The 26,428-nt window shown below is 34.2% G+C and overlaps 7 protein-coding genes and 1 long non-coding RNA gene across 12 annotated transcripts; 5 read left to right on the forward strand and 3 right to left on the reverse strand.

Moving 5' to 3' along the window:
* Positions 1 to 222: 222 nt before the first annotated feature.
* On the forward strand, positions 223 to 4,901 carry LOC105214288 (two pore potassium channel protein sup-9). The gene is made up of 4 exons (XM_054225148.1): positions 223 to 566; positions 1,700 to 1,917; positions 2,901 to 3,301; positions 3,487 to 4,901. The coding sequence occupies exons 1-4, from the start codon at positions 440 to 442 to the stop codon at positions 3,773 to 3,775; spliced, it is 1,035 nt and encodes a 344-aa protein (XP_054081123.1). The 5' UTR covers positions 223 to 439; the 3' UTR covers positions 3,776 to 4,901.
* A 106-nt stretch (positions 4,902 to 5,007) lies between these two features.
* Positions 5,008 to 6,701, forward strand: LOC105214287 (tubulin beta-2 chain). The gene is made up of 2 exons (XM_011187628.3): positions 5,008 to 5,400; positions 5,473 to 6,701. The coding sequence occupies exons 1-2, from the start codon at positions 5,008 to 5,010 to the stop codon at positions 6,418 to 6,420; spliced, it is 1,341 nt and encodes a 446-aa protein (XP_011185930.1). The 3' UTR covers positions 6,421 to 6,701.
* LOC128919803 (uncharacterized) lies at positions 6,445 to 7,470 on the reverse strand. The gene is made up of 2 exons (XR_008469938.1): positions 7,330 to 7,470; positions 6,445 to 7,265 (listed from the first exon to the last, which is right to left on the reverse strand). It is a non-coding gene; the product is annotated as an uncharacterized LOC128919803 (long non-coding RNA).
* A 2,838-nt stretch (positions 7,471 to 10,308) lies between these two features.
* LOC105214286 (omega-amidase NIT2) lies at positions 10,309 to 11,652 on the forward strand. The gene is made up of 4 exons (XM_011187627.3): positions 10,309 to 10,456; positions 10,523 to 11,032; positions 11,112 to 11,345; positions 11,430 to 11,652. The coding sequence occupies exons 1-4, from the start codon at positions 10,429 to 10,431 to the stop codon at positions 11,516 to 11,518; spliced, it is 861 nt and encodes a 286-aa protein (XP_011185929.1). The 5' UTR covers positions 10,309 to 10,428; the 3' UTR covers positions 11,519 to 11,652.
* LOC105214285 (uncharacterized) lies at positions 11,152 to 18,294 on the reverse strand. 4 transcript variants are annotated; one of them, XR_008469931.1, is made up of 5 exons: positions 17,202 to 17,349; positions 16,996 to 17,110; positions 15,366 to 16,086; positions 14,272 to 15,297; positions 11,152 to 14,206 (listed from the first exon to the last, which is right to left on the reverse strand). XR_008469931.1 is itself a non-coding variant. In XM_054225146.1 (4 exons), exons 2-4 carry the CDS (start codon positions 17,061 to 17,063, stop codon positions 14,809 to 14,811), a joined length of 1,278 nt encoding a protein of 425 aa, XP_054081121.1. In that variant the 5' UTR covers positions 17,064 to 17,110; positions 18,154 to 18,294; the 3' UTR covers positions 11,152 to 14,808. The 4 variants fall into 4 exon arrangements, 3 of the variants coding, with proteins under 3 accessions (XP_054081121.1, XP_011185927.1, XP_011185926.1); XM_054225146.1 differs by lacking the exon at positions 17,202 to 17,349 and adding an exon at positions 18,154 to 18,294 and having other exon boundaries at positions 11,152 to 15,297; XM_011187625.3 differs by having other exon boundaries at positions 11,152 to 15,297.
* Positions 17,566 to 18,300, forward strand: LOC114804240 (uncharacterized). Its single transcript, XM_029041701.2, has one exon. The coding sequence runs from the start codon at positions 17,889 to 17,891 to the stop codon at positions 18,117 to 18,119; it is 231 nt and encodes a 76-aa protein (XP_028897534.1). The 5' UTR covers positions 17,566 to 17,888; the 3' UTR covers positions 18,120 to 18,300.
* On the forward strand, positions 18,141 to 20,622 carry LOC105214284 (LMBR1 domain-containing protein 2 homolog). The gene is made up of 4 exons (XM_011187623.3): positions 18,141 to 18,344; positions 18,420 to 18,849; positions 18,911 to 19,812; positions 19,867 to 20,622. The coding sequence occupies exons 1-4, from the start codon at positions 18,174 to 18,176 to the stop codon at positions 20,500 to 20,502; spliced, it is 2,139 nt and encodes a 712-aa protein (XP_011185925.1). The 5' UTR covers positions 18,141 to 18,173; the 3' UTR covers positions 20,503 to 20,622.
* On the reverse strand, positions 20,613 to 25,862 carry LOC105214283 (phytanoyl-CoA dioxygenase domain-containing protein 1). Of its 2 annotated transcripts, XM_054225149.1 has the most exons (4): positions 25,635 to 25,862; positions 25,413 to 25,492; positions 21,588 to 22,245; positions 20,613 to 21,538 (listed from the first exon to the last, which is right to left on the reverse strand). In XM_054225149.1, exons 2-4 carry the CDS (start codon positions 25,416 to 25,418, stop codon positions 21,354 to 21,356), a joined length of 849 nt encoding a protein of 282 aa, XP_054081124.1. In that variant the 5' UTR covers positions 25,419 to 25,492; positions 25,635 to 25,862; the 3' UTR covers positions 20,613 to 21,353. The 2 variants fall into 2 exon arrangements, with proteins under 2 accessions (XP_054081124.1, XP_011185922.1); XM_011187620.3 differs by lacking the exon at positions 25,413 to 25,492 and having other exon boundaries at positions 25,635 to 25,861.
* Between the last annotated feature and the right edge of the window lie 566 nt (positions 25,863 to 26,428).

A 26,428-nucleotide genomic window follows, 5' to 3' on the forward strand; every position in this document is an offset into this window, starting at 1 on the left:
GAGAAAAAACTGTAATCATTGGTAATGTTTTTATGTGGGATACAAATATATGAAAAAACATAAAAATATTAATTATGGATGAATACAATGGAAAGATTTTTGTACAAATTAAAATGGAAGTACTTCTTTAGTTAAGTGACAATTTATTGCCACCAATAAAATTTCAGTTGCACACAATCAAATAATTTAGTCTGGAGATGCCACATAAGATGGAAGTTTTGTTTACAAAAACATAGACTATTAAACATTGCTCATAAATAGAAGATACATCGCATTAAATCCTAGGTATACAATTTTATCAAGAATAATAGAAGTGTTCTTGCAATTTTATGGTACAATTTGTGAAATTCATAATACAATTGACGTTTTTATTATAATACAATCTATATAAAAACTAAAGTACGTATTATGAGTCTTAGTTCAATCGCTAACTATTAATATGAAGAGGCAAAACGTTCGTACCTTATCTTTGGTCGTTTGTACGTTTACATATTTGCTTATTGGCGCTGCTGTTTTCGACTCACTGGAGTCGCGCACGGAAGCAAAGAGATGGGAGTTTCTACAAGGTAAATACATTTTTTTTTAAACAGTTAATACAATGTCTACTTACCTAATAAAATTACGCGACTATATTATCTACCTTTTAAGCTGAAATATATAGATTTTCAATTAATTTTTATACATTCGCAACTGTTTGTTTACTTATCATTTGTTTATTATACATAGAACTGCTATAGATAGATATAAAGTTATATATAGAGATCAGAATGTCGAATTCAATTCAATTCAATTTCTATCGTATCAGCTATAAGTTTTGCTGTATGAAATTGAGATATACAGTAATCCCCGCTCAATTTCCCCCCGTTTTAGTTGCTTCCCACTTAAGTGACCATATTTTGGGGCATCGTTGTTTTTTCTATAGATTACATATAAAATTCTTCGGTTAAGAGTATCCGCTTAAGTGCCTTTCCCGCTTAAATGGGCTGTAATATTTAAGCCACAAATACAAAATTGTTTGCAATTTTACTCTTTTAAGTGCCTTTTAATATTTTTACTTTGAATGTGCTGAGTATTGTCAAAAGGAAAACATATATGTATATAGTTTTGTAAAGTTTTTATATCATTTTTTTATGAATAAGAAATAAATGTGACTTTCATTCTAAAAGAAAAAAATATTAAATCGAAGTATTTGAGAAAAGGCTTGGTAAGTACCTCGAGGCACTTAAGTGGGATTCATTTAAGTGTCTTTTCTGTATTATGAATACCACCAAATACCATGTTTCAAAAGCTCAAATGAGATTGTTAAACCAATATGACTACTAATAATAATATTAAATGTACCTTAAACGAAAATTGAGCAGATCGAACGTATATCTGAGATTTTATCTGATTGTGGTCTGTTTTAAAAGTTTTAAGGAGTTTTGAATTATTAATTAAACTTTTTATTAAGTGTCGGGATTAGTAATTTTAGTCTTTGCCTGGATTATCTCTATTTTCATTTAGTGTTTTGGAAATAATGACGAATTTTTAGTCAGCAATGCAATTCCATTTATTGTTCTAAATAATTTTTATATATCATCCACTACTCCTTTTCGTTTTCGATGTCGTCGTCGTCAGTTTTTGTCAAGCATCAAACTAATTTTTGTGAGTACTAATCATATATTTCTACTTTTTCGCATAATTACTCCCCTAAATGTAGCTGTTAAAAGCAATTTCGTTAAAAAGTATAACATCACCGCCGAAGACTATCGGATGATGGAAATAGTGATCATCGAGAATAAACCGCACAAAGCCGGTCCGCAGTGGAAATTTGCCGGTGCGTTTTACTTTGCGACTGTAGTTCTGGCTATGATTGGTTATGGGCATTCAACGCCAGTGACAATCGGTGGTAAAGCGTTCTGCATGGCATACGCAATGGTACGTATATATTCTAATTCCAACTTAAATTCTAATAAGATATGATAAGATAAATTCTAATAATAAGGTAATGGCAATATTATAACAACGAAAATTGCATTAATTTGATGCTTTGTTTAATAATTTTAAGTGTAGTGTTGAATACACTTTGATTTTAAGTATGATATAAACTCAGAAAACACAAATGCATATTTACACTCCAAACAAGAAGAATTGTTTATACTCTCCCAACAAACAGAGAATCTTCTTCTTCATCTAACGGCTCTTTACTATTGTAGAGTTTTTCAAGCGAAAGTGGCCTTTCAGAGAAGTGAAGATTGACCCTGATAGTAGAGCGGCGATACTAGCATTGAGCTCGCTGACAGTGCACTCCAGGCTGGTGAAGGAATACCAGTCCTTACTATCAGTGGCATCGGATCATTTCGGATTCAGCCTAGTTTGGGTGCCTGGCCACAACCGAACGAAATTGCTTGGCTGATGAGCTTGCTAGGCTAGGTACGTCAGTCTCACCTACAATGGAATGGGAACAAGTAGAAGCCACCATCCCCTTGTAATATACTTCTGGATGGCTGGACCTCAGTTGAACTAAGCAAGCGCTGGACAGTCACTAGCCCAATACTACAGTTTGAATGGGCGAAATCGGTTTACAGCCCCGTCTAAAATGTTCGGTTCGGTATATATATATATGCATATGAGCCTTGCGAATTGCGGTTACATCCGGACGTAGCCCATCCTTACTTGCTTTCATGTTTGCTAATTCTCTGCAGTACACATTTTTTCACTATAAAACAAAAATAAAATAAAAAGTCGGTGTTTGATCGAAACTAAATGTTTATAATTTTTGAGATTTTATTATTTAGTTAAATTTTCTACAGAATTTTTTTATTAACCATTACATGCTTGTTTAAATACATAAAGACATACTGGCCAACTTGAAAAGAAGATTAACGAAATTAAAATACTCAAAAATTATATCGTTGCAGGTAGGCATTCCGTTGGGCCTCGTCATGTTCCAGTCAATTGGAGAACGTTTGAATAAGTTCGCGTCGGTAATAATACGACGGGCTAAACGTTATATGCACTGCACTCAAACCGAGGCAACAGAAATGAATTTAATGTTAGCGACGGGTATGCTATCGTCCATCATTATAACCACTGGCGCAGCAGTATTTTCACGCTATGAGGGCTGGAGTTATTTCGACAGTTTCTATTACTGCTTTGTGACGCTCACAACCATCGGATTCGGTGACTATGTGGCGTTGCAAAACGATCAGGCGCTGATCAATAAACCCGGCTATGTTGCGCTCAGTTTGGTGTTTATTCTATTTGGACTTGCAGTAGTCGCTGCCAGTATCAATCTGCTAGTGCTTCGCTTCATGACCATGTAATAGAAATAAAGTGTTGGGTATATGACACTGAATTTCAATTGAATTATGCTTCCGCACACCGATACTCGGACGTCGTTATGTCGACGGCGTACGGGTGTCAAGAAGCATGATATTTGTTTTATAATAGACAGAAATGGTAATGTGTATAATTCGATTAATATTATGAACATTACTCTTACAGGCAAGCCGAAGATGCAAAACGCAACGAACAGGATGCTCAAGAAGCCGCAGCCACTGCTTTCTCCAATCGACAACTAGCCTACGATGTGGAATCCAGTAACTTTAATATGCATGGCAAATTGTTACTGAACTCAAATTATACCACGGATTTCGATGAAACTTTATCAATTTGTTCATGTACTTGCCTTGGAGGCACAAAATGTCTAAATCATGAACCCTTTGTTGATCCTGATTTTCGTCCTACTGATATCATTGAGAGTACCCTGAGTTTAAAACGTGCATCGGTTTGATATATGGTAACAATACTATAATGATTTATTGAACAATGTTAAATTGTCATATGTAGAAACGCTTACAGACAGATAAGCGGAGGATATCAAACAAGGTTGATGAACTATATAGTTATAACAAGCAGCAATTATTACTTTTTTTCCAACGGTTGCCCACTTCCACCCATCAGAGTGTCAGATGTAAAACTAAATTTATCAGCTTATTAAAATGTATTATACAGTGCAATCTAAACTGGCATACGTTATGAGTTAAGAGAAGATTGTATAGTATTTTTTTGTTTCAATATATATTCGATATATCGTGTAGTTTAATACCTTATGAAACAACAAAAATTCCAAAAAGAGCTGTAACATAAATAGTTTCAAAAATACTGACTAATTTACAGTTTTTGGGTAAAAAAATGAAAACAAGTTTGTTCTTCAGTCAGAGGCATCGCTCGAAAATCATAAAATTCTGGCGCATTTAGAGTTTTAATAACAGTCAGCTAGAAATATTTAGTAAATGGGCACTTAGAAAATTTTTGGACCAATTTCACTTAGATATTTTACACATGAGCGTATCGCTCATAAAGCCAAATCGAAGATCATAGGCACTAAGATCCTGACATCAAGCATTGCAAACCTACTGTATTATTAAAAAAGTTAAATTACTGTTATTGGAAACCAAAAATTAATAAAAGCAAATACAACGTCTCAACATCAAGAACATTTTGGTAATTCCTCCAAAGTAATAAGTTGGCAAAATATGGAAATTTGTCTGACTCGAAATATATTTAGAATCTAAATATTATATATAAGAAATATGATTTTGTAAAGTTCCATTTGTTATAAAGAATTTTATTAAAGTAACAAATACTTTGCAAAAAAACACTCACTCTCATTTTCAGTATTTTGTGGAAGTAACGTATCTTTTTAAACTCAATAAACAGAGCGATGTTTTGGAATTTTTTCACACAAAACATATTTTGAAAAGATTTTAGTCAGACAAGAGCGTAGTAAATTAGTTTTTTAAATTGCAAAACCGGTCCAGTGATCAATTATAATCGAAAGTGTACTAAGACGACGAGCACTGCAATTTTATATTACTTTTCCATACGCTAAATTTTAACCTAATATTCATTTCCAACTAACCCAACATTATTTGCCTTATAATAATTTATAATTAATAACAATTACCAAGCTCTTTAAAGGATAATAGTTTTCTGACTTTAAGTGTTAAAGGCAATTTGAAAATGCGCGAAATCGTACATATACAGGCTGGACAATGTGGCAATCAGATAGGTGGCAAATTTTGGGAAGTGATATCTGATGAACATTGCATTGATGCCACAGGCACCTATTATGGCGATAGCGACTTACAATTAGAACGTATTAATGTATACTATAACGAAGCTACAGGTGCCAAATATGTACCTCGCGCTATTCTAGTCGATTTAGAGCCGGGCACTATGGACTCAGTACGTTCTGGCGCTTTCGGACAAATCTTCCGTCCAGATAATTTTGTATTTGGTCAGTCAGGAGCGGGTAATAATTGGGCTAAGGGTCACTATACAGAAGGCGCGGAATTGGTCGACTCAGTACTTGATGTTGTAAGGAAAGAGTCTGAAGGATGCGATTGCCTACAGGTGTGGAATTATATGAAATGCAAATAAATATATATAAGTATACAAAAGGCGAACATTTTTATTCAATTCTAGGGATTTCAGTTAACACATTCCCTTGGAGGTGGCACAGGCTCTGGCATGGGCACATTATTGATATCGAAAATCCGTGAGGAGTACCCTGATCGTATTATGAATACATTTTCTGTAGTACCCTCGCCTAAAGTGTCGGATACTGTCGTGGAACCATACAATGCTACGTTAAGTGTACATCAACTAGTAGAAAATACTGATGAAACATACTGCATCGACAACGAAGCTCTTTACGACATCTGCTTTCGGACATTAAAGCTAACTACGCCAACCTATGGCGACCTAAATCATTTGGTATCTGCAACAATGTCTGGAGTAACGACATGTTTACGCTTTCCTGGTCAACTTAATGCAGATCTGCGGAAGTTGGCTGTGAATATGGTGCCATTTCCTCGTTTGCATTTCTTCATGCCTGGTTTTGCTCCATTAACCTCTCGTGGTTCGCAACAATACCGTGCTCTTACCGTACCTGAACTAACGCAACAGATGTTTGACGCTAAGAACATGATGGCTGCTTGCGACCCGCGCCATGGGCGGTATTTAACCGTTGCAGCAATATTTAGAGGACGAATGTCAATGAAAGAAGTTGACGAACAAATGTTGAATATCCAAAATAAAAATAGCAGTTTTTTTGTAGAATGGATTCCGAATAATTGTAAAACTGCTGTGTGTGATATACCTCCACGAGGTTTAAAAATGTCCGCCACATTTATTGGGAATTCCACAGCGATTCAGGAATTGTTTAAGCGCGTTTCAGAACAATTTACGGCAATGTTTAGACGCAAAGCGTTTTTACATTGGTACACCGGAGAAGGTATGGACGAGATGGAGTTTACAGAAGCAGAAAGCAATATGAACGATTTGGTATCAGAATACCAACAGTACCAAGAAGCGACCGCAGATGAAGAAGGAGAATTCGACGAGGATGAGGAAGGAGGTGGGGACGAATAACAGTTCCATCAATCGTAGTGATGATAGCTAATGTGTCTAACTTAGGAGTTTTGCTAAATTTTAACTTGTGCGCTGAAAGCAATTGTAAAATTGGATTGTAACATTCATAGTTATCATTTACACCTCAGTAAGCACTTTATGTTCATATTCATATAATATTTGATTCCTCCCTGCGTGTATGAACGCCTTTTAGTGGAACTTATTTTTCATGTAATTTTTTGAATAACTTGTCAATAGAAAGAAACAAAATACATATTTATGTCTAGACCAAATTAACAAAATGAGAAGAATTTTGCTTGTGTGTACTGTGACCTCTTGTGCTGATCTTCAACCTGAATTGAACTACTTGTTAATGGAATGCTATGAAATCTTGAGAATAAGGTTTAAACCAGGACTGTATCGGTTTTGAAACGAATCGGTTTCTGAATCGAATCGAATATTTTAAAATGCGAAAACCACTAGTTCAGTTCTTTTCAAATGCATGACAAAATATAAATCACTAACAGACTGCTGCGGCTTAGCACGGGTTTAAACACACATTTCGAAAGTTATAAGTTTTTACACACTTAAATTATATTTTATTTGCAATGAGCTAAAACTTGATTACGAGCTCTAGTTTTTGGTGTTGTCTTTCTCTCTTATTATGAAGGAGTTGGGAACGCTCAGAGTTTGGCGCTATATATTTGTATATTTATAATACATTGTTATTTAAGCCGCAGCATACGCTCCGTAGTCGACTCCCAAGCACGTACTTAGAAGGTTTTGAAATTTTTTTCAGCAAGCAGCTGGGAGCGCTCGTTAATCGACTCCCAGACACGCGATTGCGATGCGAAGAGAAGGAATGACTGCAAGAAGATTTTCAGTTTTAGATTAAGATTCTCCATCACGGAGTTTCTTTGATACCCTCACCTGGGGACTATTTCCAGAAAGTTGAGATGCTTGCAAAAAATATAGCCTATGTTACTCGGGGTGAATATAGCTTTCCAATGGTGAAATAATTTTTGAAATCGGCACAGTAGTTTTTGAGTTTATTCATTACAAATATACATACAAATCTTTTCTCTTTATAATAGTAGTATAGATATAATATATGGTCCTCTAAAAATTGGCAACGGCGAATACCGCAGACCAGTGTTGACCAAACTACCACACGCACAAAATTATACAAATGTTAGTTAAGAAGAACAAGAAGCGAAGCAAGCAGCGAAACAAAAAGTAAACAAAGCAGCTACACCGAAAAAAGTTTTCATAATTAAAAAATATGTTTATTTTAGTTTATTCAATTATTTATTAATGTCAATTTCATATTCATAATTTTTGTAGCTTGTAGATATCGTTTATTGTGTTCTTATATAAAGTTGAATCCAGACATACAATTTCTAAGTCTATATATTGAACATCTAAAAATATATGAACTTATTTGTTCTGTTCGACGGACTAGCGTGGGGCGGGACAAAGGGACAGATTCTAATATCCGACAGGCATCATGACCTTTGTTTCCAAAACAACTAAAAAATTCAAGATTATTTTCATTTTCATACATAAAAAATTGATCAATTTTTTTGCTCAGTGTTTGTTCAAAATTCAGCCAGCAACTGATTTGTTTTCGCTTGTTCTGCTGCGAAGCTTCGGGCATGTTGGTGTGAAAAAACGAACGCTCAACTGTAGGTGTGAAAAAACGAAGACTAAAAATAGTAGAAGCTGGTCGACACTGCCGCAGACGATGGAACGATGAGCTGTACGATTTATACGACGACATTGACATAGTTCAGCGAATAAAAAGACAGCGGCTACGCTGGCTAGGTCATGTTGTACGGATGGAAGAAAACACTCCAGCTCTGAAAGTATTCGATGCAGTACCCGCTGGAGGAAGCCGCGGAAGAGGACGACCTCCACTCCGGTGGAAAGACCAAGTGCAAAGTGCAAAAAGCAAAAAGGAGGAATGAGTGGCGCGCTCTGGTGGATTCGGCTATAATCGCGTAAAGCGGTTCCTACGCAAAATATATATATATATAGATATAATACACAATTTGGCCCACATATTTGTCATATATATGGTATAAAGTCCATTGAAAGTTGGAAACCCTAATATTAGGTTAGAAGCACCGAGGTCCTCATATTCGATATATGGAACCTTGAAAACCTATGGTCCGATTGCGGCGATTTTTAGAAAGGGGCTGCCCACTATAAATGCAGCATTTATGCAAAGTTCTGTTCCGATATCTTCCTTAGGGCTTACTTTACATATTGCAAAGTAAACTACTTCAAAGTTCTGGTATATAGGAAGTAGGCGTGGTTGTGAACCGATTTGGCCTATTTTCACAGCATATCATTGGGATGTAAGGAAAATATTACAAACCAAGTTTCAGTGATATTGGTCGCGTAGTTTCGGAGATGTGGTTTTTGACCCATAATTTTTTGACCAATTTGAGTTTTTCCGTACCTTCTTTATAATGACATTTAAGGTTTCTGCTGTTTTCCCTTACTAAATTAAAGCAATTTTAATAGTTTCAAACATAACCTTTGTATGGGAGGTGGGCGTGGTTATAATCCGATATTCTCCATTTTTGGACACTTTGGTATATATAACCCTATATCTAAATCGTTTAGTTTTGGGTGTGACAAACAACCGTTATGTGAACAAAACTATAATACTCTCTTAGCAACTTTGTTGCGAGAGTATAAAAATTTTAATTTTAAAATTAGCTATCATAATGTGTAAAGCACATTCGTAATCCGAGCACATATTAACGCTAAGAACGCTTACTTCAAAATGATTATTTCGCAGTTTTGTTGTGACTTGCACAAGTCTCGTTTTGCGCAATACTTTTATGTGGTGTAGGGGCCCTATAAGTTTAAGCGCAGCAGAGAAGCAATTAACTGTCATATTTGTGCTTAAAGTCATATTACATTCCGGAAATGTAAAAACTGTAAACTGAAAAAAATTTAAGCCTTTAGGAGGCTCATTGTGAATCCACCGGGTCCAGAATTCCCTCACACTACCTCGTTGTCCTCTTTGAACCACTCTGTGATTTTTATGAAGTTTATCAAACTCAAAAAGTTTTATTTATCTTGGCAGCTTCTACAGTACATAGTCATTGTATAGTTTTCACAGTTGTTGTTTTTGTTGTTCTAGCGGCATAAAGCATTTCCCAAAAAATCATTTTGAAATAGGTCTTCATCGAGTTAATATGTGCTCGGATTGCGAATGTGCTTTGTATTTTTTGATAGCTAATTTTAAAATTACATGTATTGAGGAATGAGGAAAGAAAAACATATGCTGTATTTCGGCCACAGTAATGAGAGAGAACGAGAAAGATAATCAGACCGGCAGGGAAAGAGGAGACATTGCCACTTTTTTCCTGATACATGATGATAAAAGTTGACCTATATGATAATAAAGGCTTGAATTACTGATAACCCTAGTGTGATAATTGCTCTTTACCCGTCTTGTAGGGGGAATGAAACAGTGTTGACTACCCGATGTATATTGTTAAATTTCTGCTAGCATTAAAAGCTAAAAAGCTTATAAATTGCGCGTAAGCGAGGTTGCTACCTAGTTATTAGACGTTCATCTTCTTTTCGGTATGTATGTATGTAATATGTATTTAGCAAATAGAATTGTATATTAGGTAAATTGAAGTTGAAAGTTCTGTAGTCTAAATTTTAGATTGAAAATTGTATAAATGAATTATAAAAAATATTAAACGAAAGGCATTTGTTATACAATAATTGTAGTTAACTCATCCTTTATTTAATATTCGATTGCAGTAACACTGGTTGATGATTCTCCATATCGTAAACTTAAGCTTATCATCAAAGTACATACATACATACTATATCTATTATGAGTTTCTATCATTCTTCACATTCTACCTTGCTTATCAGGTTCAAAGGAAAACAGATGTGAGAGAACATGCGATAGACCAATAGCTACAATCACAAAGAACCCGTTTGCAACTGATGCAGCGTGACCTTTATATTACCACTAATAACCTTATGTAATCTATGCTAAGTATGAGCCATATATCAAAACGTAAGTACAATGATAATTTCTAAATATGTAGTCTAACTTACAAATATATCATGTTTTTGTTCTAAGAGATTATGAGATTGGTTCTGCTTCAATTAAAAGTTGGCGAGGACAAATCGTCGAACATACATAATGCTATTGACAAAATAGCACAAGCCGTAAATGAATATAAACCGCGTTTGGTAACGTTGCCAGAATGCTTTAATTGTCCTTATGGTACCAAATACTTTAGGAAATATTCTGAAACAATACCAGATGGATACACTTCCCAGCAGCTATCTGCCTCGGCGAAGGCTCATGGTATTTATATTATTGGAGGAACGATACCAGAACTAGGTGAAAATGATTGCATTTATAATACATGCACTATTTGGGACCCTGCTGGAAAATTGATTGCCAAATATCGTAAAATGCATCTTTTCGATATTGATGTTGAAGGAGGAATTCGTTTCAAAGAATCTGAAACCTTAACTGCTGGTACCAATTTTACTGTGATAGAAATAGACGGTCATAAGATTGGTGTTGGTATCTGCTATGATATACGTTTTGAAGAGCTGGCTCGAGTATATCGTAACGAAGGTGATTACTCAAAGAAAGTGTATATATATACATATATATGTGAATATTATTTAAAGAGTCCGATATACTCTAATTAAAGGTTGTGAGATGCTAATATATCCCGGTGCATTTAATATGACTACTGGTCCCTTACATTGGGAACTTTTACAGCGTTCGCGAGCCAACGATAATCAATTATATGTTGTAACGACTTCGCCTGCTCGCGATGAAAATGCTGAATATATAGCTTGGGGTCACTCGAGCGTAGTTAATCCATGGGGACAAGTTTTGAAAACAGCTACGCAAGGCGAAGATTTAATTTCAGTTGATATTGGTAAGAAAATATATGTATATGTACATATTGTACATGCATATGTATCCTAATAATGGAGTTTATTTGTCTATTTCTTGTTTCCAGATTTTTCTATTGTACAAGAAGTTCGTGCACAAATTCCAACTTTCAAGCAGCGTCGTTTGGACATGTATACAACAACACGTTTAAAATAAAATGTTATTTCGAATCGTAAAAGTAAATAATATTTTGTGGGAAATATAATAAACTCAGCAAATAAAATACATATTTTCAATTGTTACGTTTAAATTATATTAAATATTAATAAAATACCGCAAACTGAAAAATGCTTGACCGTATCTTCTATAATATAAAAATGAATCGCAAAATGTGTTGCAAAGCGCATAACTCGAGAAAAGCTGAACCGATTTCGCTAATACTTTTTTACAATATTCCTTGAAGTGCAAGAATGGTTCTTATGGAGAGAAAAGTTAAAAAAATTTCCTGAAAAAGACTAAAAACCACACTTTTCTAATCTCCCATACAAACAATTGGTAATCAATAGATATAAAAATTAATTGCTCTGTTCGTTAGTCTCGCAAAAAGTCGAGAACGGCAAAACCGATCTGGCTAATTTTAGTCTTGAAATATTCGTGGAATGCCAGGAAAATATTAGAAAGTAAGTAAATATGGAAAAATTGCTAGGAAGATTATAATCCGAGAACTTTATTCGAGTTGACAACAAAAAAATAATAATATTTTGAAGGTTGTTGTTGTTGTTGTAACGATTATCTATCCCTGCCGAAAAGGAAAGTATAAATCTAGTTGTCGTCGAGGTAACAGGAGGCCCAGGAAGCATGCTGCTTCGACGGGGTCGGACCAAAAGTAAAAGGGTGTTAGATGAGTAGGGTTCGTTGGTCATACAAAAATGTGGTTAGTGTCATGCGAGGACTCGTTGCATGCAGGACAAGTATTTTGTATGTCGGGGTTTAGCCTGGATAATTAGGAGTTTAACCTGCTACAATTGCAAGATCGAAGTTGCGTAAGGGTCACTCTGGTTTCACGTGGCAACTCGAGCTCTTCGTCTGCTAAACGTGGTGGTTTGGTTCCAAGGACGCCATTCACTGGAAGGGAGTCAAGGAAGGTGTTAATAGCTCCACTGTGAATGGCGTTTAGATCGTGTCTGAAACTGAGGGCGGTTCTGCTTCCAGCAAGTGATTACATGGGTGATTTCTACGAAAGCCTAGTAGAAACTGCTTGGTAAGCAGTTCATTATGCTTCTTATGTTAGTGTCATGCGAGGACTCGTTGCATGCAGGACAAGTATTTTGTATGTCGGGGTTTAGCCTGGATAATTAGGAGTTTAACCTGCTACAATTGCAAGATCGAAGTTGCGTAAGGGTCACTCTGGTTTCACGTGGCAACTCGAGCTCTTCGTCTGCTAAACGTGGTGGTTTGGTTCCAAGGACGCCATTCACTGGAAGGGAGTCAAGGAAGGTGTTAATAGCTCCACTGTGAATGGCGTTTAGATCGTGTCTGAAACTGAGGGCGGTTCTGCTTCCAGCAAGTGATTACATGGGTGATTTCTACGAAAGCCTAGTAGAAACTGCTTGGTAAGCAGTTCATTATGCTTCCTTATAGGCAGCATAGTGGCCTCATTGTGCAAATGTGCTTCTGGTGACATCAAGAGGCATCCTATAGCTGTCCGGAGTACGGTGTTCTGACACGTCTGTATCTTCTTCTGCGCGTGCCGCTGCATACAGGCGACCATACCGGTGCTGCGATATTTACGACCGGCCGGCCGATAGCCTTGTAAGTGGCCAGCAACATTTCTTTGTCCTTTCCCCCAAGTGCTACTACCAAGTGTTGCGGCTCTGTACTTTAGTGATTATCGCGGTCGTGTGTGGAGTGCAGACAGAAACCATGTTGATGTACCGCTAGGTTCAGGTTCATGAGTGTCGGGAGCAGCAAGGCCTCAAGTGTCCTCACTACCGGGGAAAGGAGAGTTATCGGGCGATAATAGCCGAGACACACATGTAATAACAATACTATTGTTCGTACGAATACCAGATGTGTTTCACCAAATACCAGCACTTTACCATGTGAGCATTGTAGTATTTTGCTGGTAACAATATCAGTATTTTTTGTTCACTGAACACAGCTAAAAATAGGTAAGAAAATAGGTGAGAGCTTATATACAAAAGCTTTTGAAAATATTTTGTCAAAATGACTTTTAAAAAATAAATAAGTAAAATGGAAAATAAAAAAAAATCCACATGTTTTTTTTTTCAAAACGCCAGAGGTTTCGCCGTAATTTGATGGCCATATGTGACGGACTTTTAAGATACATTTCAACTACTTCTGTTTTTTGTACAGAAGATACATATTTTTGCCATCTTTTTGTAATGTTAAAAATTGCATTCTCCATTACACATATGTAAATATTTATTGTTTACATTTTTTGTGGTCTGTGAAACAAAGTTGGTATTTCAGTTTACTCGATGTGTGACAATACACGTAGTAAACACAATACCATAATTCTTTTATCAGACCATTTACATGTGTGTCTCGGGTATAGACTCCCTTGGTTGGCGGTTAGCGATAAATTGAGTACCTTGGTGAGGCATTCTGCTCCCGTTGAACCTAGTTGTTTTAATACCAGAGAATTGATTCCGTCAGGGCCGATGGCTTTAGAGGACTTAGTCTTCTTGATGACATCCTGAACTGGTGAAAACAAGTGGCGCGCAGTTGTTTCGCATTTTCTGCAGCCGTCTGGTGACAAGTCTTTTAGCCTTGTCAACCGGGGGCAGCAGAATAAATTGTCGGCTAAAATAGCTCGCGCACCCCTCTGAGTCTGAGACATGAAACCACAATGTGATAACCATGAATGACTGATTGAATGACCTATATTGGCGGTAAAAAACAAAGATCTTAATGCAATCTTCAGGAGAGTTGACACAGCTACAAACCAGGATGACGTAGTCAATTATCTCACAGACTATTTAAAATTGCCCTGACTATCCCCACTCAATTGCAATTAAAACATAACAAGACTGGCTGTGAAGAAGGTAATCAATATCGTCATCGAAGCCAAGTTTGAGCCAACTTTGAAATATGCTAATACGATTAAAAAAATTAAACTTTTACAAATTATGATAATTTACGCTTAATAAATATCTACAATATATACATATTCATTTTAAAATATACCGGTTATAACGTTTTCGTCTTTATGCGTAAGAATTTTTTCTTTGTATTGAAGAATTTACTAATTTAATGTATACCTTAGCCACAAAAAAGTGTGGCCGGGTCTGCTAGTTAAAATATAAAAAAATTAAATAATGAATTAAACGGATTTTTTAGCATCTATTAACGTTTTAATATCGTGCAATAACACGATTTAAATAATTAGATTACGATTATAATAATTTATAATGATACAATTATAACAAATTTCCATTCCCTTCATTTGCGTCAATTTTAAAATAATTTACAACAAAAAAACACTAGTTTTGTGCACTTATCCTACTATATGGTCGCTGAACTTGCCCGAAAAGAGCTTTTATCGCTTCATCAGTTGCCATTAAACGCTGACTAATGAATTGTAAAGACTGTACCGCATATTTTTCAGCTTCACAAAGCGGATTTTTACTAGTACTCAAAATATCAACGTCTCCTTCGGGTATTCCAACACCAGAGTGTAGTACCATCTGTTGCACAATATTTAAATTTTCTGAACTAAGGCTAATTACGTCAGTACTAGGAAGGTTTAGATAACGTATCTTTGCTACAAATTTCAAATTGTGTAAAATGTCTAACTGCATTTCTCTCATTTGATGAGTTGCGTGCAATAATCGTTTAGTAGATTCTTCTAGTATTTGGTTCTTCTGCATTAGGTCAGCTTTCCACCTTGCTAGTTCTTCTACCATTACGCTACTAGCAAGGAATTTGGAACGCCACACTTCACACTGGCTCGCAAGGAACTCAATTTGATCCTAGAAAAATAATAACATTTCTAAATTAATATTCATTAAGAAATCATGATATCTAAAAAAACCCATACCGTATGAGTTGTTAAATTTTTAGCGGTATCTAACAACGCGCGTGCTAACTGTAGTTTATCTTCAGTAAGCACATTAACATGCGACTGCATATCTTCGCCTACAGAAGCAACTAACAAGTTTTTTAATTCAGAATTAACTTGCGTTTGAAATCTAAATTGTCCTTGGTAATAATCACGTTCCTCTGTCATTTTTCGGAGATCGCCCCTTAGTTCTTCTAATTCAGTATCCAAGCAACTGCTACCACAACACTCATCTCTGTTCCTGTCACCTAATTCCTTTGAACGCATTGTTGACATTTGACTTACAAGTACTCCAATATCTAAATTGTTTTTACTTTTTATCGTTGTTTTTGGCGTTGAGCTAACGGGGGTTTGCACATTTGGTTCAATGAAACTTGTAGCGCCTGTGTAGGGCTCATATGGGATAAATTTTGGAGGCTTATTTTTCTTATGTGTGCCCATGGTCTTAGTCGGATTGACGAAATGAGGAATCATTTGAATCAATCTACCCCTTGGTAGAACTGGTGCAAGATTTCGTGACCCTTCGTGTCGACGATAAAGTGTTTGCAAACTAGGTTGTAGGAATGAGTTATTAGAAGCTGTTGAAATACTACTTGATGTTTTTTTGTGAACATTTTCGTGTATAGCAACACTAGTTGGTCGACGGACAGAACGAGTTATTAAATTATCGTATTTAATATCAACTTCTTTGGACGTGTTAGTTTTTTGGGGTCGGCTTTAGTATAGTATCCCCCGATTTCAGAGTTAAAATGGGTATGGTTGGAAAGAGGACGATCTCCAGATTACGAATATATATAATAGTTGCCGCAGGAGACTTATAGTTTTCGAGATATTCGCATTTAAAGTTGAAAATTTCACAAATTTTATGTGGCGATATTTCGATTATTACTTAACTTTTAATTTGTATAATACGCTTATTATACACTAACACTTCACTAAATTGTTTCCACATACTTATTTTATATCAATTGGTTTAATATTTGCTTTAAATAAGCATTTTAATTTTTAAACAATTTTGTTTATATGCACAATAACCAGTTGACAGATATCAAGTGTTGCCAAATCTATATATTTTACAAACGAATAAAAGTTAATAAAAAAATTACATGATTTATAATACATTTATTCCTGTTTCTTGAAAAACCATGATATTGGGTGGACCAGAGTTATTTTTCAAAAGCGCGGCCGAAGGCCGCAATTGCACAAAAAAGAAATACGCGAAAGATTATTATTTTTATTTTCATTTGTTTGGTTATGGCAATACTTGATATCTGTCAACCTGGTTATTGTGCATATAAACAAAATTGTTTAAAAATTAAAATGCTTATTTAAAGCAAATATTAAACCAATTGATATAAAATAAGCATGTGGAAACAATTTAGTGAAGTGTTAGTGTATAATAAGCGTATTATATAAATTAAAAGTTAAGTAATAATCGAAATATCGCCACATAAAATTTGTGAAATTTTCAACTTTAAATGCGAATATCTCGAAAACTATAAGTCTCCTGCGGCAACTATTATATATATTCGTAATCTGGAGATCGTCCTCTTTCCAACCATACCTATTTTAACCCTGAAATCGGGGGATACTATACTAAAGTTTCCCCGTTTTTTGTTCTTCCATTCCATCGCCACTGGTTCGTTGTCGCACCAAATCGCCAATAGAACTTTCCATTTTAATTTCTTAAGTTTTAAAATAAATGCACACGGAAAATCAGCGCACTATGAAATACAAAAATGTTGTCAAAATGTATGTAAATTAGTTGATTTAAACAATTTAGGATATGTTAAATGAGGATCGCTGTAAACTCACAATCAGAGCTCTGATTTTTTTTAACTAGATAAACTCACAATGTTGTCATATTATTTCTACTCAGAAATGTCAAATAATAAAAGCAGTGTTGCAGAGTTTAGTTTAGGTTAAACTGTTCAACGATTTTTATAACAAACAAATTATGTGTTGAAATTTTTAATAGTTATGTGTTTGTATTAACATTTTTATTATATGTAAACCAAGAGATTTTTAAAGCATTTATTTGTAAAATAAATTCCATCTCTCAAAAACTATACTACAACACGAAAATGTGAAAATTTTATGAAAAAAATCCGAATAAGTCTCCTAGTATATGAGTTTAACCAAAACCTTAAATTAGATAATATATATTTCAAATTTATTTGAAAGAAAAATAAAACCACAACAAAAGGGTAGTTTAAATTTTGACATTTCTTTTCACACTCAATGTACTCTGCTTCATTACAAAGTAAATAAGTTGGCTTGTAATTCTACATATTGAAGAACTTGCATGACATGTGTTCCTAAAATATTAAATATATGGATAAGAATAGTGAATAAATTCAATGATGAGTTTAGTTTACGTTACCTGCCGTTTTCTATAACACAGGTATACGCAGAATAATAACATTGCTATACATTAATACCAAAATATTGGGATATTGACTGCAAACATCTTTAATTTGGTTATATGAGAAAATACATATTATGTCGTCTGAAAAAATCGATACCATCGGGAAAATTGAGTTAATTGAACCTACAACTGGGAAACTATTTTTCGAGCATAAAACTGAATTAATTTTCTGCCAACCGCACTTAATAGCTTTAAAATCGCAATCATTGTACCGTTTGGAGGAAATGCAGCGCAAAATAGAGCGACAATTACAAGATAAACACGTAGATGATCCTAGAATGAATAACATTCAAAAGCGTATCTAAAGTAATGCTGTTCTTTGTTGTTGTATTAACAAACCTTTAGGATTAGAGCGTAGAATGGCACACTTGCTTACATTAGCGGTCATAGCCGCTTTACTACTAGCTGGATTTTTACTCTTTCGGTATGGAAACATTCCGCGTCAGCATATTATTGTAACATTATCTGTGTTGATGGCATGGTGTTTCTCTTTTCTTATTGTCTTCACTATTCCACTTGATGTCACAAATGTAAGTACTGAACTATATTATTTATCTATATATTTATTTAATTATGATATATTTTTTCTTGTTTACTTCATCAAGACTTTGTACCGACAATGTCTTCAAGAACATAACGATATTGGAATGTCGACGACACCTGCAGTTTTCAATCAGTCGCAAGTTGAAATCGAGTCAGTAGCTTATTCTCATTGTCAAGCTCCATGGGGCATGATTCCTGATGATATGTTTCCAAATTTGTGGAGAATAATATATTGGTCGTCACAGTTTCTTACTTGGTTAATTATGCCGCTTATGCAATCGTATTTGAAAGCAGGCGACTTTACCATTAAAGGAAAATTAAAGTCTGCTCTTGTCGAGAATGCAATATATTACAGTTCATATTTATTCATATGTGGCATATTGTTGATTTATATAGCTGCGAAAGGCGTCTCTCTAGATTGGCAGAAGCTAAAAGCCATTGCATCTTCGTCTTCAAATACTTGGGGATTGTTTCTACTAGTGCTGCTGCTTGGTACGTAATTTGTATAAATATATATATGTTTGTTTAAAATATTATTGCTTGAGACTTTTAGGCTACGCACTCGTCGAAGTACCTCGCTCATTATGGAATAATGCAATGACTGGTTTTACATTACAATACGCATATTTTAAATTAGCAAAACTAAGCTCGAGTAAGGCAGAGGCAGAAGAGAATGTAGACGATGTTTTAGAGTCTCTACAAGGAATAAACCGTGCCATCCCTAATGATCATGAGTTACGTCCATGTGTGGAGACAATACTACGCAAAGTACCAACAGAGCTTATTGAGCGTGCGATTCGGAATTATGCCCGTGGGGGTAGTAACGGGGGCATTCCTACAAATATACCAACAGAAAAGTCATTAATACGAATTCATAAGCAAGTAATTAAGTCGTTGCAGACATTACAACGTAGTGAATCCCTTTGGAGTGTACAGGTAGAGACAGTTCTGTACCTTGAAGATATATCACGAAATATGCATTCTGCGGATAGATTATTCACATCAGAGTTTCCATCCCAACGTCCTCAATTATGTAGAGCCCTTTATAGCCCATCATTGCATTGGTATTGGGAGTGCAAATGTAAAACGCACTTCTTGAAAGCTCTTTCCATTTTGACAGCAATTATGTCTTTCATGGTCGTATGGAGTGAACTTACATTTTTTAATCGACAACCGGTGCTTTCTATATTCGCTCAGGCTATAAATATTGCCAAGTATAACTATAAATTCTTTACTATTGAATTATTTTCAATGATTGTGTTGTGCTATCTCTTCTACTGCACTTATTCTACGATTTTGCGCATACGTTTTTTAAATCTTTATTACTTGGCTCCACATCATCAAACAAATGAGCACAGTTTAATTTTTAGTGGAATGCTGCTATGTCGGCTAACGCCACCAATGTGTCTTAATTTTCTGGGTCTTATACACATGGATTCGCATATAATTGAAAAGGTAAATTCTAATTATAATTTAATTAAAAAAACTAAATAATTGAATACTTTACAGCGGATTCTCGAAACATACTATACCCAAATCATGGGTCACATGGACGTTTTAAGCATAATTTCAGATGGTTTCAATATTTATTTTCCAATGTGTATGTTGGCATTTTGTTTGGCTACTTGGTTTAGTTTGGGTAGTCGCATTTTAAATGCTATAGGATTCCAACAATTCCTTCAGAATGAAACAATTGCAACGGAGTTGGTTCAAGAAGGCAAAGATTTGATTGCGCGAGAAAAGCGACGGCGCCATCGAGCCGAGGATGCAATGTCACGACGTAGAGATACAACATCTGTTACGAATGAATATATTGCTAAATATCGTAATTTTGGTGGAACCACCGCCCAAGTTGGTGCACTTGGCCCTTTACGCACACCAACTGATGGACTTTTGTGTGATAGAGACCGATTAGGATATGAGACTGTTTCATCACCCTTAAACACTCGTATTTCACCGATGGGAATGACGCGTAGTCTATCCGAAGAAATAAATGAACGTTTCGGAGTTAGTACTCATCTGGAAATTGATTTTAAAGGCCTCACGCAACCCCTAAATGATACTGAGAAGAGCTCTGATAATTTTAAAGACGTTACGGAAGGACGTGAGAGATCACCGCTTCGGGGGCTTTTTGATGATGTTTGATAAATCGTAGATATACGGAAAGCACACTATATTCCAAGGATAATTAATTATTATAATTATAATACCCAAAAATTAACAGAAGCGATTCATTTAATACAATATAAATGATACTCGGTTGAACTATTTGCAGTTTTATTTATATCTGTTAGTATATGCTAATAAAAATTAAAAATTTAAGAAACAATGCAAAATCCTTGTATAAAAGATTATATTCAAGGGTAATACATATACAATATGACAAATATACACTTGATCTCATTTATGCACGGTTAACTGGGACAGTAAATAACCCGTGCAATAAAAATTAAATTTTAATATTGAACTCACTATTAGGATCAATAAAAAAAAAATCTGCAAAGAATAGAAAACGTGTAAAATAGATATAATTTTACATGAAAATCTATCTATTCGTACAATGAGAATTTACACTGCAGACTTGTATGGTATTATATGTATTTATATATATTACTTTTAAAAGGAAGAAACAACAATTATTATGGGAATGTTAAAAAAATAAAAAAAGTTCATGTATATTATATAATTATAATGAAAAATCCGTTTAAAAAAGTAAAACCGCGTAAAATATGGTAACTAGGAGGTGTACAAACACACCGTTTAAAAAAAAACGTGTAGAAAGGAGATCAAGTGTTGTTGTTAAAATAATTTTTTTTTATTTCTCTTTATATATAGCAAAATACGAATCGGGCCTTTAGTTTTTTATACAATTTTTTAAAAATTAATTATTTAATTTCAGAAAATGGATGCATACTTTAATGTATTATATTTGAGCTTGTACAATATACAATATATACGTACGTTAAATATAATTTGTTGAGAGATACATATGTGATTTAATTCTTTCTCTCAAACAAAATAGGAAAAGGATTATTTTTTTGCGGTTGCAGCCAATTATCTTCAGAATACTGCACATTATTCTCCGTCTCAATGACATGGAAAGTGTAAGCATGTCGGCTCTTTTGGGAATGATTTTGTTCACTTTTATGCACCACATTGCCATGTATAAGAATGCAGGTACCTATAAGAAAAATAGTAGAATAAATGAATATATGTTTATTTTACTTTACCTTTGTCAACGAGCAATGGTGTATAACTTGATTCTGGATATATTGGTGCTGGACGATCGTAAACAAGTAACTGATTAGCTCCCTTTTCTGGATTTCGTTTGTAATGACGGTGAATACCACTTTTATGGGATCCCTTTATAACTTGTAAACACCCATTTTGAATAGTGCAATCTTCGAGTGCGAACCAAAAACCAATTACAGAATTTGGTTCAGTGTGCAAAAACCAAGAATCCTGGTGTGATATAACTTCGCCGCCAATACCTGGGTTCTTGTAGATATACATGCTTTGGCAAACAGCCGGTTTATTGAAGTTCAACTGCAAACACACCTCCTTAACACGATCACTAAATGTTATCTTGTTAAAAATAGGATGTTGAACATGCAAGTAATGCCCTACTTTGTTTAAAGCCATCATAGGATCTACCAATAATTCACCACTTTCACCGAAAGCACCTTCCTCGAAAAAAAAACGAACTTTGTCACCTGAATCAAGAAAATATGTTTCTCTGCTATGAGCATCTTTTTGATTTACTGTACTGAAAATTTTCCGATTTTCTTTAGGGGCATCCAGACAAAGACCGCGGCCAGCTAAATAAAGTTCATCGACTTCGGTTGGTGTAAGGAAATCTTCGACAACAACATAGCCATTTTGGTTGAGCTGAAAAATCAAATTTTTATTTGAAATGAAATACAAATTTATTTTGTGGAATGAACTATTTATACATACATACATACGAAATTAGATCAAACCTGATAACTAAATCCTGAATTATCTTTTGTGCTTTGTGAAATAAAAAGCCAGTTCGTTTCATTATTTAATTAAAAGAAAAGTACAATAAAAATTTACAATTTAGAATTTTAACGGTACTATTGAGAAAATATACATTGGTCGTCAAGTATAACAAAGGATCGAAATATCGAATTTTGGGTTTAACGAACCATCAAAATTATAGATTACAGGTTCTATTGTAAGTATCGATCATTCAACCATCCTCTTTGATTGCTTTTCAATAGCTCATTTGTAGACAATTTTTTTTTTCAATCGTTAGAAATTTTTGAATTTTGTCTATCAAGTTACACAATAGTGTAATCGACTGGAGTCTATTCCATTTTAAAATCTGGGAATACGTTAAACGCATGGCACGACAAACTAGGTAAATCCCTTAAACCTCAGGAATGGAGCAGGGCCCTCTACAAATGGTTTATGACTCAACCTTGAAATCAATCAATGAAACCAATCGTGGAATTTGTTTTTTGGCATTGATGGTTGAATGACTAAATTCAAAAAATGCTTCGGAATACGTCTTCTCAGAGATTGTGAGAAAAACCTGTCATCTAATTCACATACAGTGGAACTTCTATAACTCAAATCACCATAATCCACAAAAAAACCTTCGAGTTAGAGAGACTGCGAGTTATAGAATTTTCATTAAAAAATATAATTTTTCAAAAAGCAGTAAAATATAGATTTATACAAAGTTTTATTTATTTAATTTGCAAAAAGTTTTATGTTCATACGTTAAAACATGTATTCTGATTTTTGTTTGCTGCAGTTTGCAATTGTTTGGCTCTTGACGTTTGTATTCCATGCCTTTGTTACATGATTTATGCAATTGATAAGTGTAATATCATACTTTTTGTTCGCCTCCATAAGATATAGAGGGACTCTTCTAAAATTCTACCTCGATAGAAAAATTTAAATTTTGTATTATGCCCTGACTAAAAAGTTCGATTTATGGAATTAAATTTGTATGAAAGTTGACTTTTATTGTCACTTCAAAAGTTCGCGTTATGGAGAACTTAGAGTTAGGTAAGGAAATTTATATGAAATTTGGCTTCTAAACGCTATTGCCAATTCAAGTTTTCGAGTTATAGAGATCTTCGAGTTATAGAAGTTCGAGTTATGGAGGTCCACTGTATATATGTATATAGGGTACAAGCTAGATAACGTAATAAAATATAATAACATTTCCTACTAAGCAATTTCCAATGCAAATGAAAGTGGTATTTATTGGTTTACCGATGACGATTTGGGCAATGTAACGCCATCGATTTAGTCAATGGATCAAAATGTTTTTAGGCTTGTTACTTGTATCTCAACGTCTTTAAAATATATCAATATTTTCATCTGCTACTAAAGGATTTGCACGAAGTTACAATAAAACAAGTAAGGAAGGGCTAAGTTCGGGTGTAACCGAACATTTTATACTCTCGCAATTTATTTATTTAACTTAATTAATATTATATAATACACAATTTGACCCACATATTCGTCATATATATTGTATAAAGTCCATTGAAAGTTGGAAACCATAATATTAAGTTAGAAGCACCGAGGTTCTCGTGTTCGATATATGGGGCCTTAAAAAAATATGGTCCGATTTCGGCGATTTTTAGAATGGGGCTGCCACACTATAAACATAGTATTTGTGCAAAGTTTTGCACCGATATCTTCACTAGTGCTTACTATAAATATTCTAAAGTAAACGATTCAGATCGTCTTCAAAGTTCTGGTATATAGGAAGTAGGCGTGGTTGTGAAGCGATTTGGCCTATTTTCACAACATATCATTGGGATGTAAGGAAACTATTACAAACCAAGTTTCATTGAAATCGGTCGAGTAGTTCTTGATATATGATTTTTGACGATCGTTGATCGATTTTGCCCATTTTCGAATGCAACCTCCTCAGGGTGCCAATGAACATATGTTCCAAGTTTTATTAAGATATCTTAATTTTTACTCAAGTTATCGCTTGCACGGACAGACGGACGGACAGACATCCGGATTTCAAATCCATTCGTCATCCTGATCATTTATATATATATAACCCCATATCTAACTCTTATATTTCTTGGTGACACAAACAACCGTTATGTGAACAAAACTATAATACTTTGTGCAACAGGTTGCGAGAGTATAAAAAGCTGCCTGAGTTTATAACGATATTTCGTAGAAGATATCCCAATAAAATGTAGTGGGAATATTTCTATTAGAACCATATCAATCCGTTGGAAAAATTATACCTATTAGTATATACTTTCTCACAGCACATAATGTTCAATGAAACTAAGTGAGTATTTAGTCTATAGTATAAATTATTAAGAGATCAATTATGATCAGATAGCGAATATTTAATTCATATTCAACAAGGAAACTAAAATCATGAAATTGATCGATGAGATTTAAATTTGTATACAAGAGGCACGATTTTTGAAACAGACGGAGAACTGTTATGATAACGATTAATCATTTGATTATTCGACAGTCACCGCTCAGAAACTTAGTATAAACTGTAGAAAAATTATGTACAACCTCCACATATCTGCTCTGCTCTTAATTGGTCTTAACTACATTATCGCATAGCTATTGAGCAATAAACACAATAAACCTACACATGCACTGCAACAGATAGTCCTAAAAAAGTTTATGTATATATGTTTCTGCAAATAAAAAAAAAATAAAAAAATTGTGCTTTGAATTTGATTGTACGCTTTATGTACACGAAATTGTTTCATACATTTTTTATTCTCATTTTCGAAAAGCACGACAATTACGTTTGCAATTACATTTTGATTTTTAGTCATTCCGATTACTACTGCTGTCATTCATAAAGTAGTTATAAAAGTTTATATTTAAAATAAAATTGATTTAAGCTTACTTGTTTATATTATATTTGATATGAACATTGTTAATTTGGATCATATGTAGATCTATGTCAGTAAATGTTTATGGACATATTTATTATGCTTATGTACACAAATAATTCAGTTTCCACTGCATAAGTACAAAGGTCCCGTCCACATTGTACATATGCACATACTTACAGACATACATTTGTAGACGTCATTTACGGCGATATTAATTCGTTTTACATTATTTATTTAGAAACTTCATCATACGTAAGCTTTAAAATCATTGAAATAATAAATTATAAGTATCATAGTAGGTTTAAACCATATGTATGTAAATATGTAATGAATCTTAAAATAAAATGTGTGGTGATTGATTTTGCATATATTGTATGTATATAAATTTGTGTTACAAACCTCATCTAACAATGTACTATGCATTTTTAATCTTTCATTCGTTTTTTGTGTAAAATGTACTCGAACTTTTATTTATTGAAACCGAATAAATCCTAACTATACTATTCAAACACAATTTATTTGCTTAATATCTCTTATCACTCTGCTTTACACACGAAATTTGTACAGGATAAAAAACACAAATTTCATGCGATCAGTTGCACATTCAATTTTGAACTGAGTTGAAAATTTTTCCACTTTTTATTTAACGATTCGGCTTTTCTTCATAGTCTACAGCACTAATGAGAATAATTTTAACCGAACATTAACTAGCCGAGTGACATCAAACGCACGCAGCCATTATCACATACATACATATATGCATTTGTATATGTACCGCAGTGGAACATCAAACTAGTTAAAATTTGTACTAGTTAACAACCAGAAATTTGAGTATGAAATCAAACCATTCAGAACGATTAATCGATTTGTAATATATTTGAATTCCCCAGATACCGAATACGAGGACCGAACGCCTCTGTCTTTTACGAAAGTATCGGTAAAACTATGAGTTATTTTAATAAAAAATCGGGATACAGTAAAACCTGTAAAGTAGGACACCCTTATAATTTGGACACTCGCTCAAATTGGATAAACATAATATAGTACAAAATATCCATATATATATATATATTTATATACGATTTAACATACATATATTTCGTATATAAAGAAAGATTTAGTATTATCGCTAATGATCTCATTACCAATAGCATAAGTAAACAAGTAAGGCAGGGCTATGTTCGGGTGTAACC

The sequence above is a fragment of the Zeugodacus cucurbitae genome, chromosome 2 (assembly GCF_028554725.1).
Source record: "Zeugodacus cucurbitae isolate PBARC_wt_2022May chromosome 2, idZeuCucr1.2, whole genome shotgun sequence".
NCBI lineage: Eukaryota > Metazoa > Arthropoda > Insecta > Diptera > Tephritidae > Zeugodacus > Zeugodacus cucurbitae.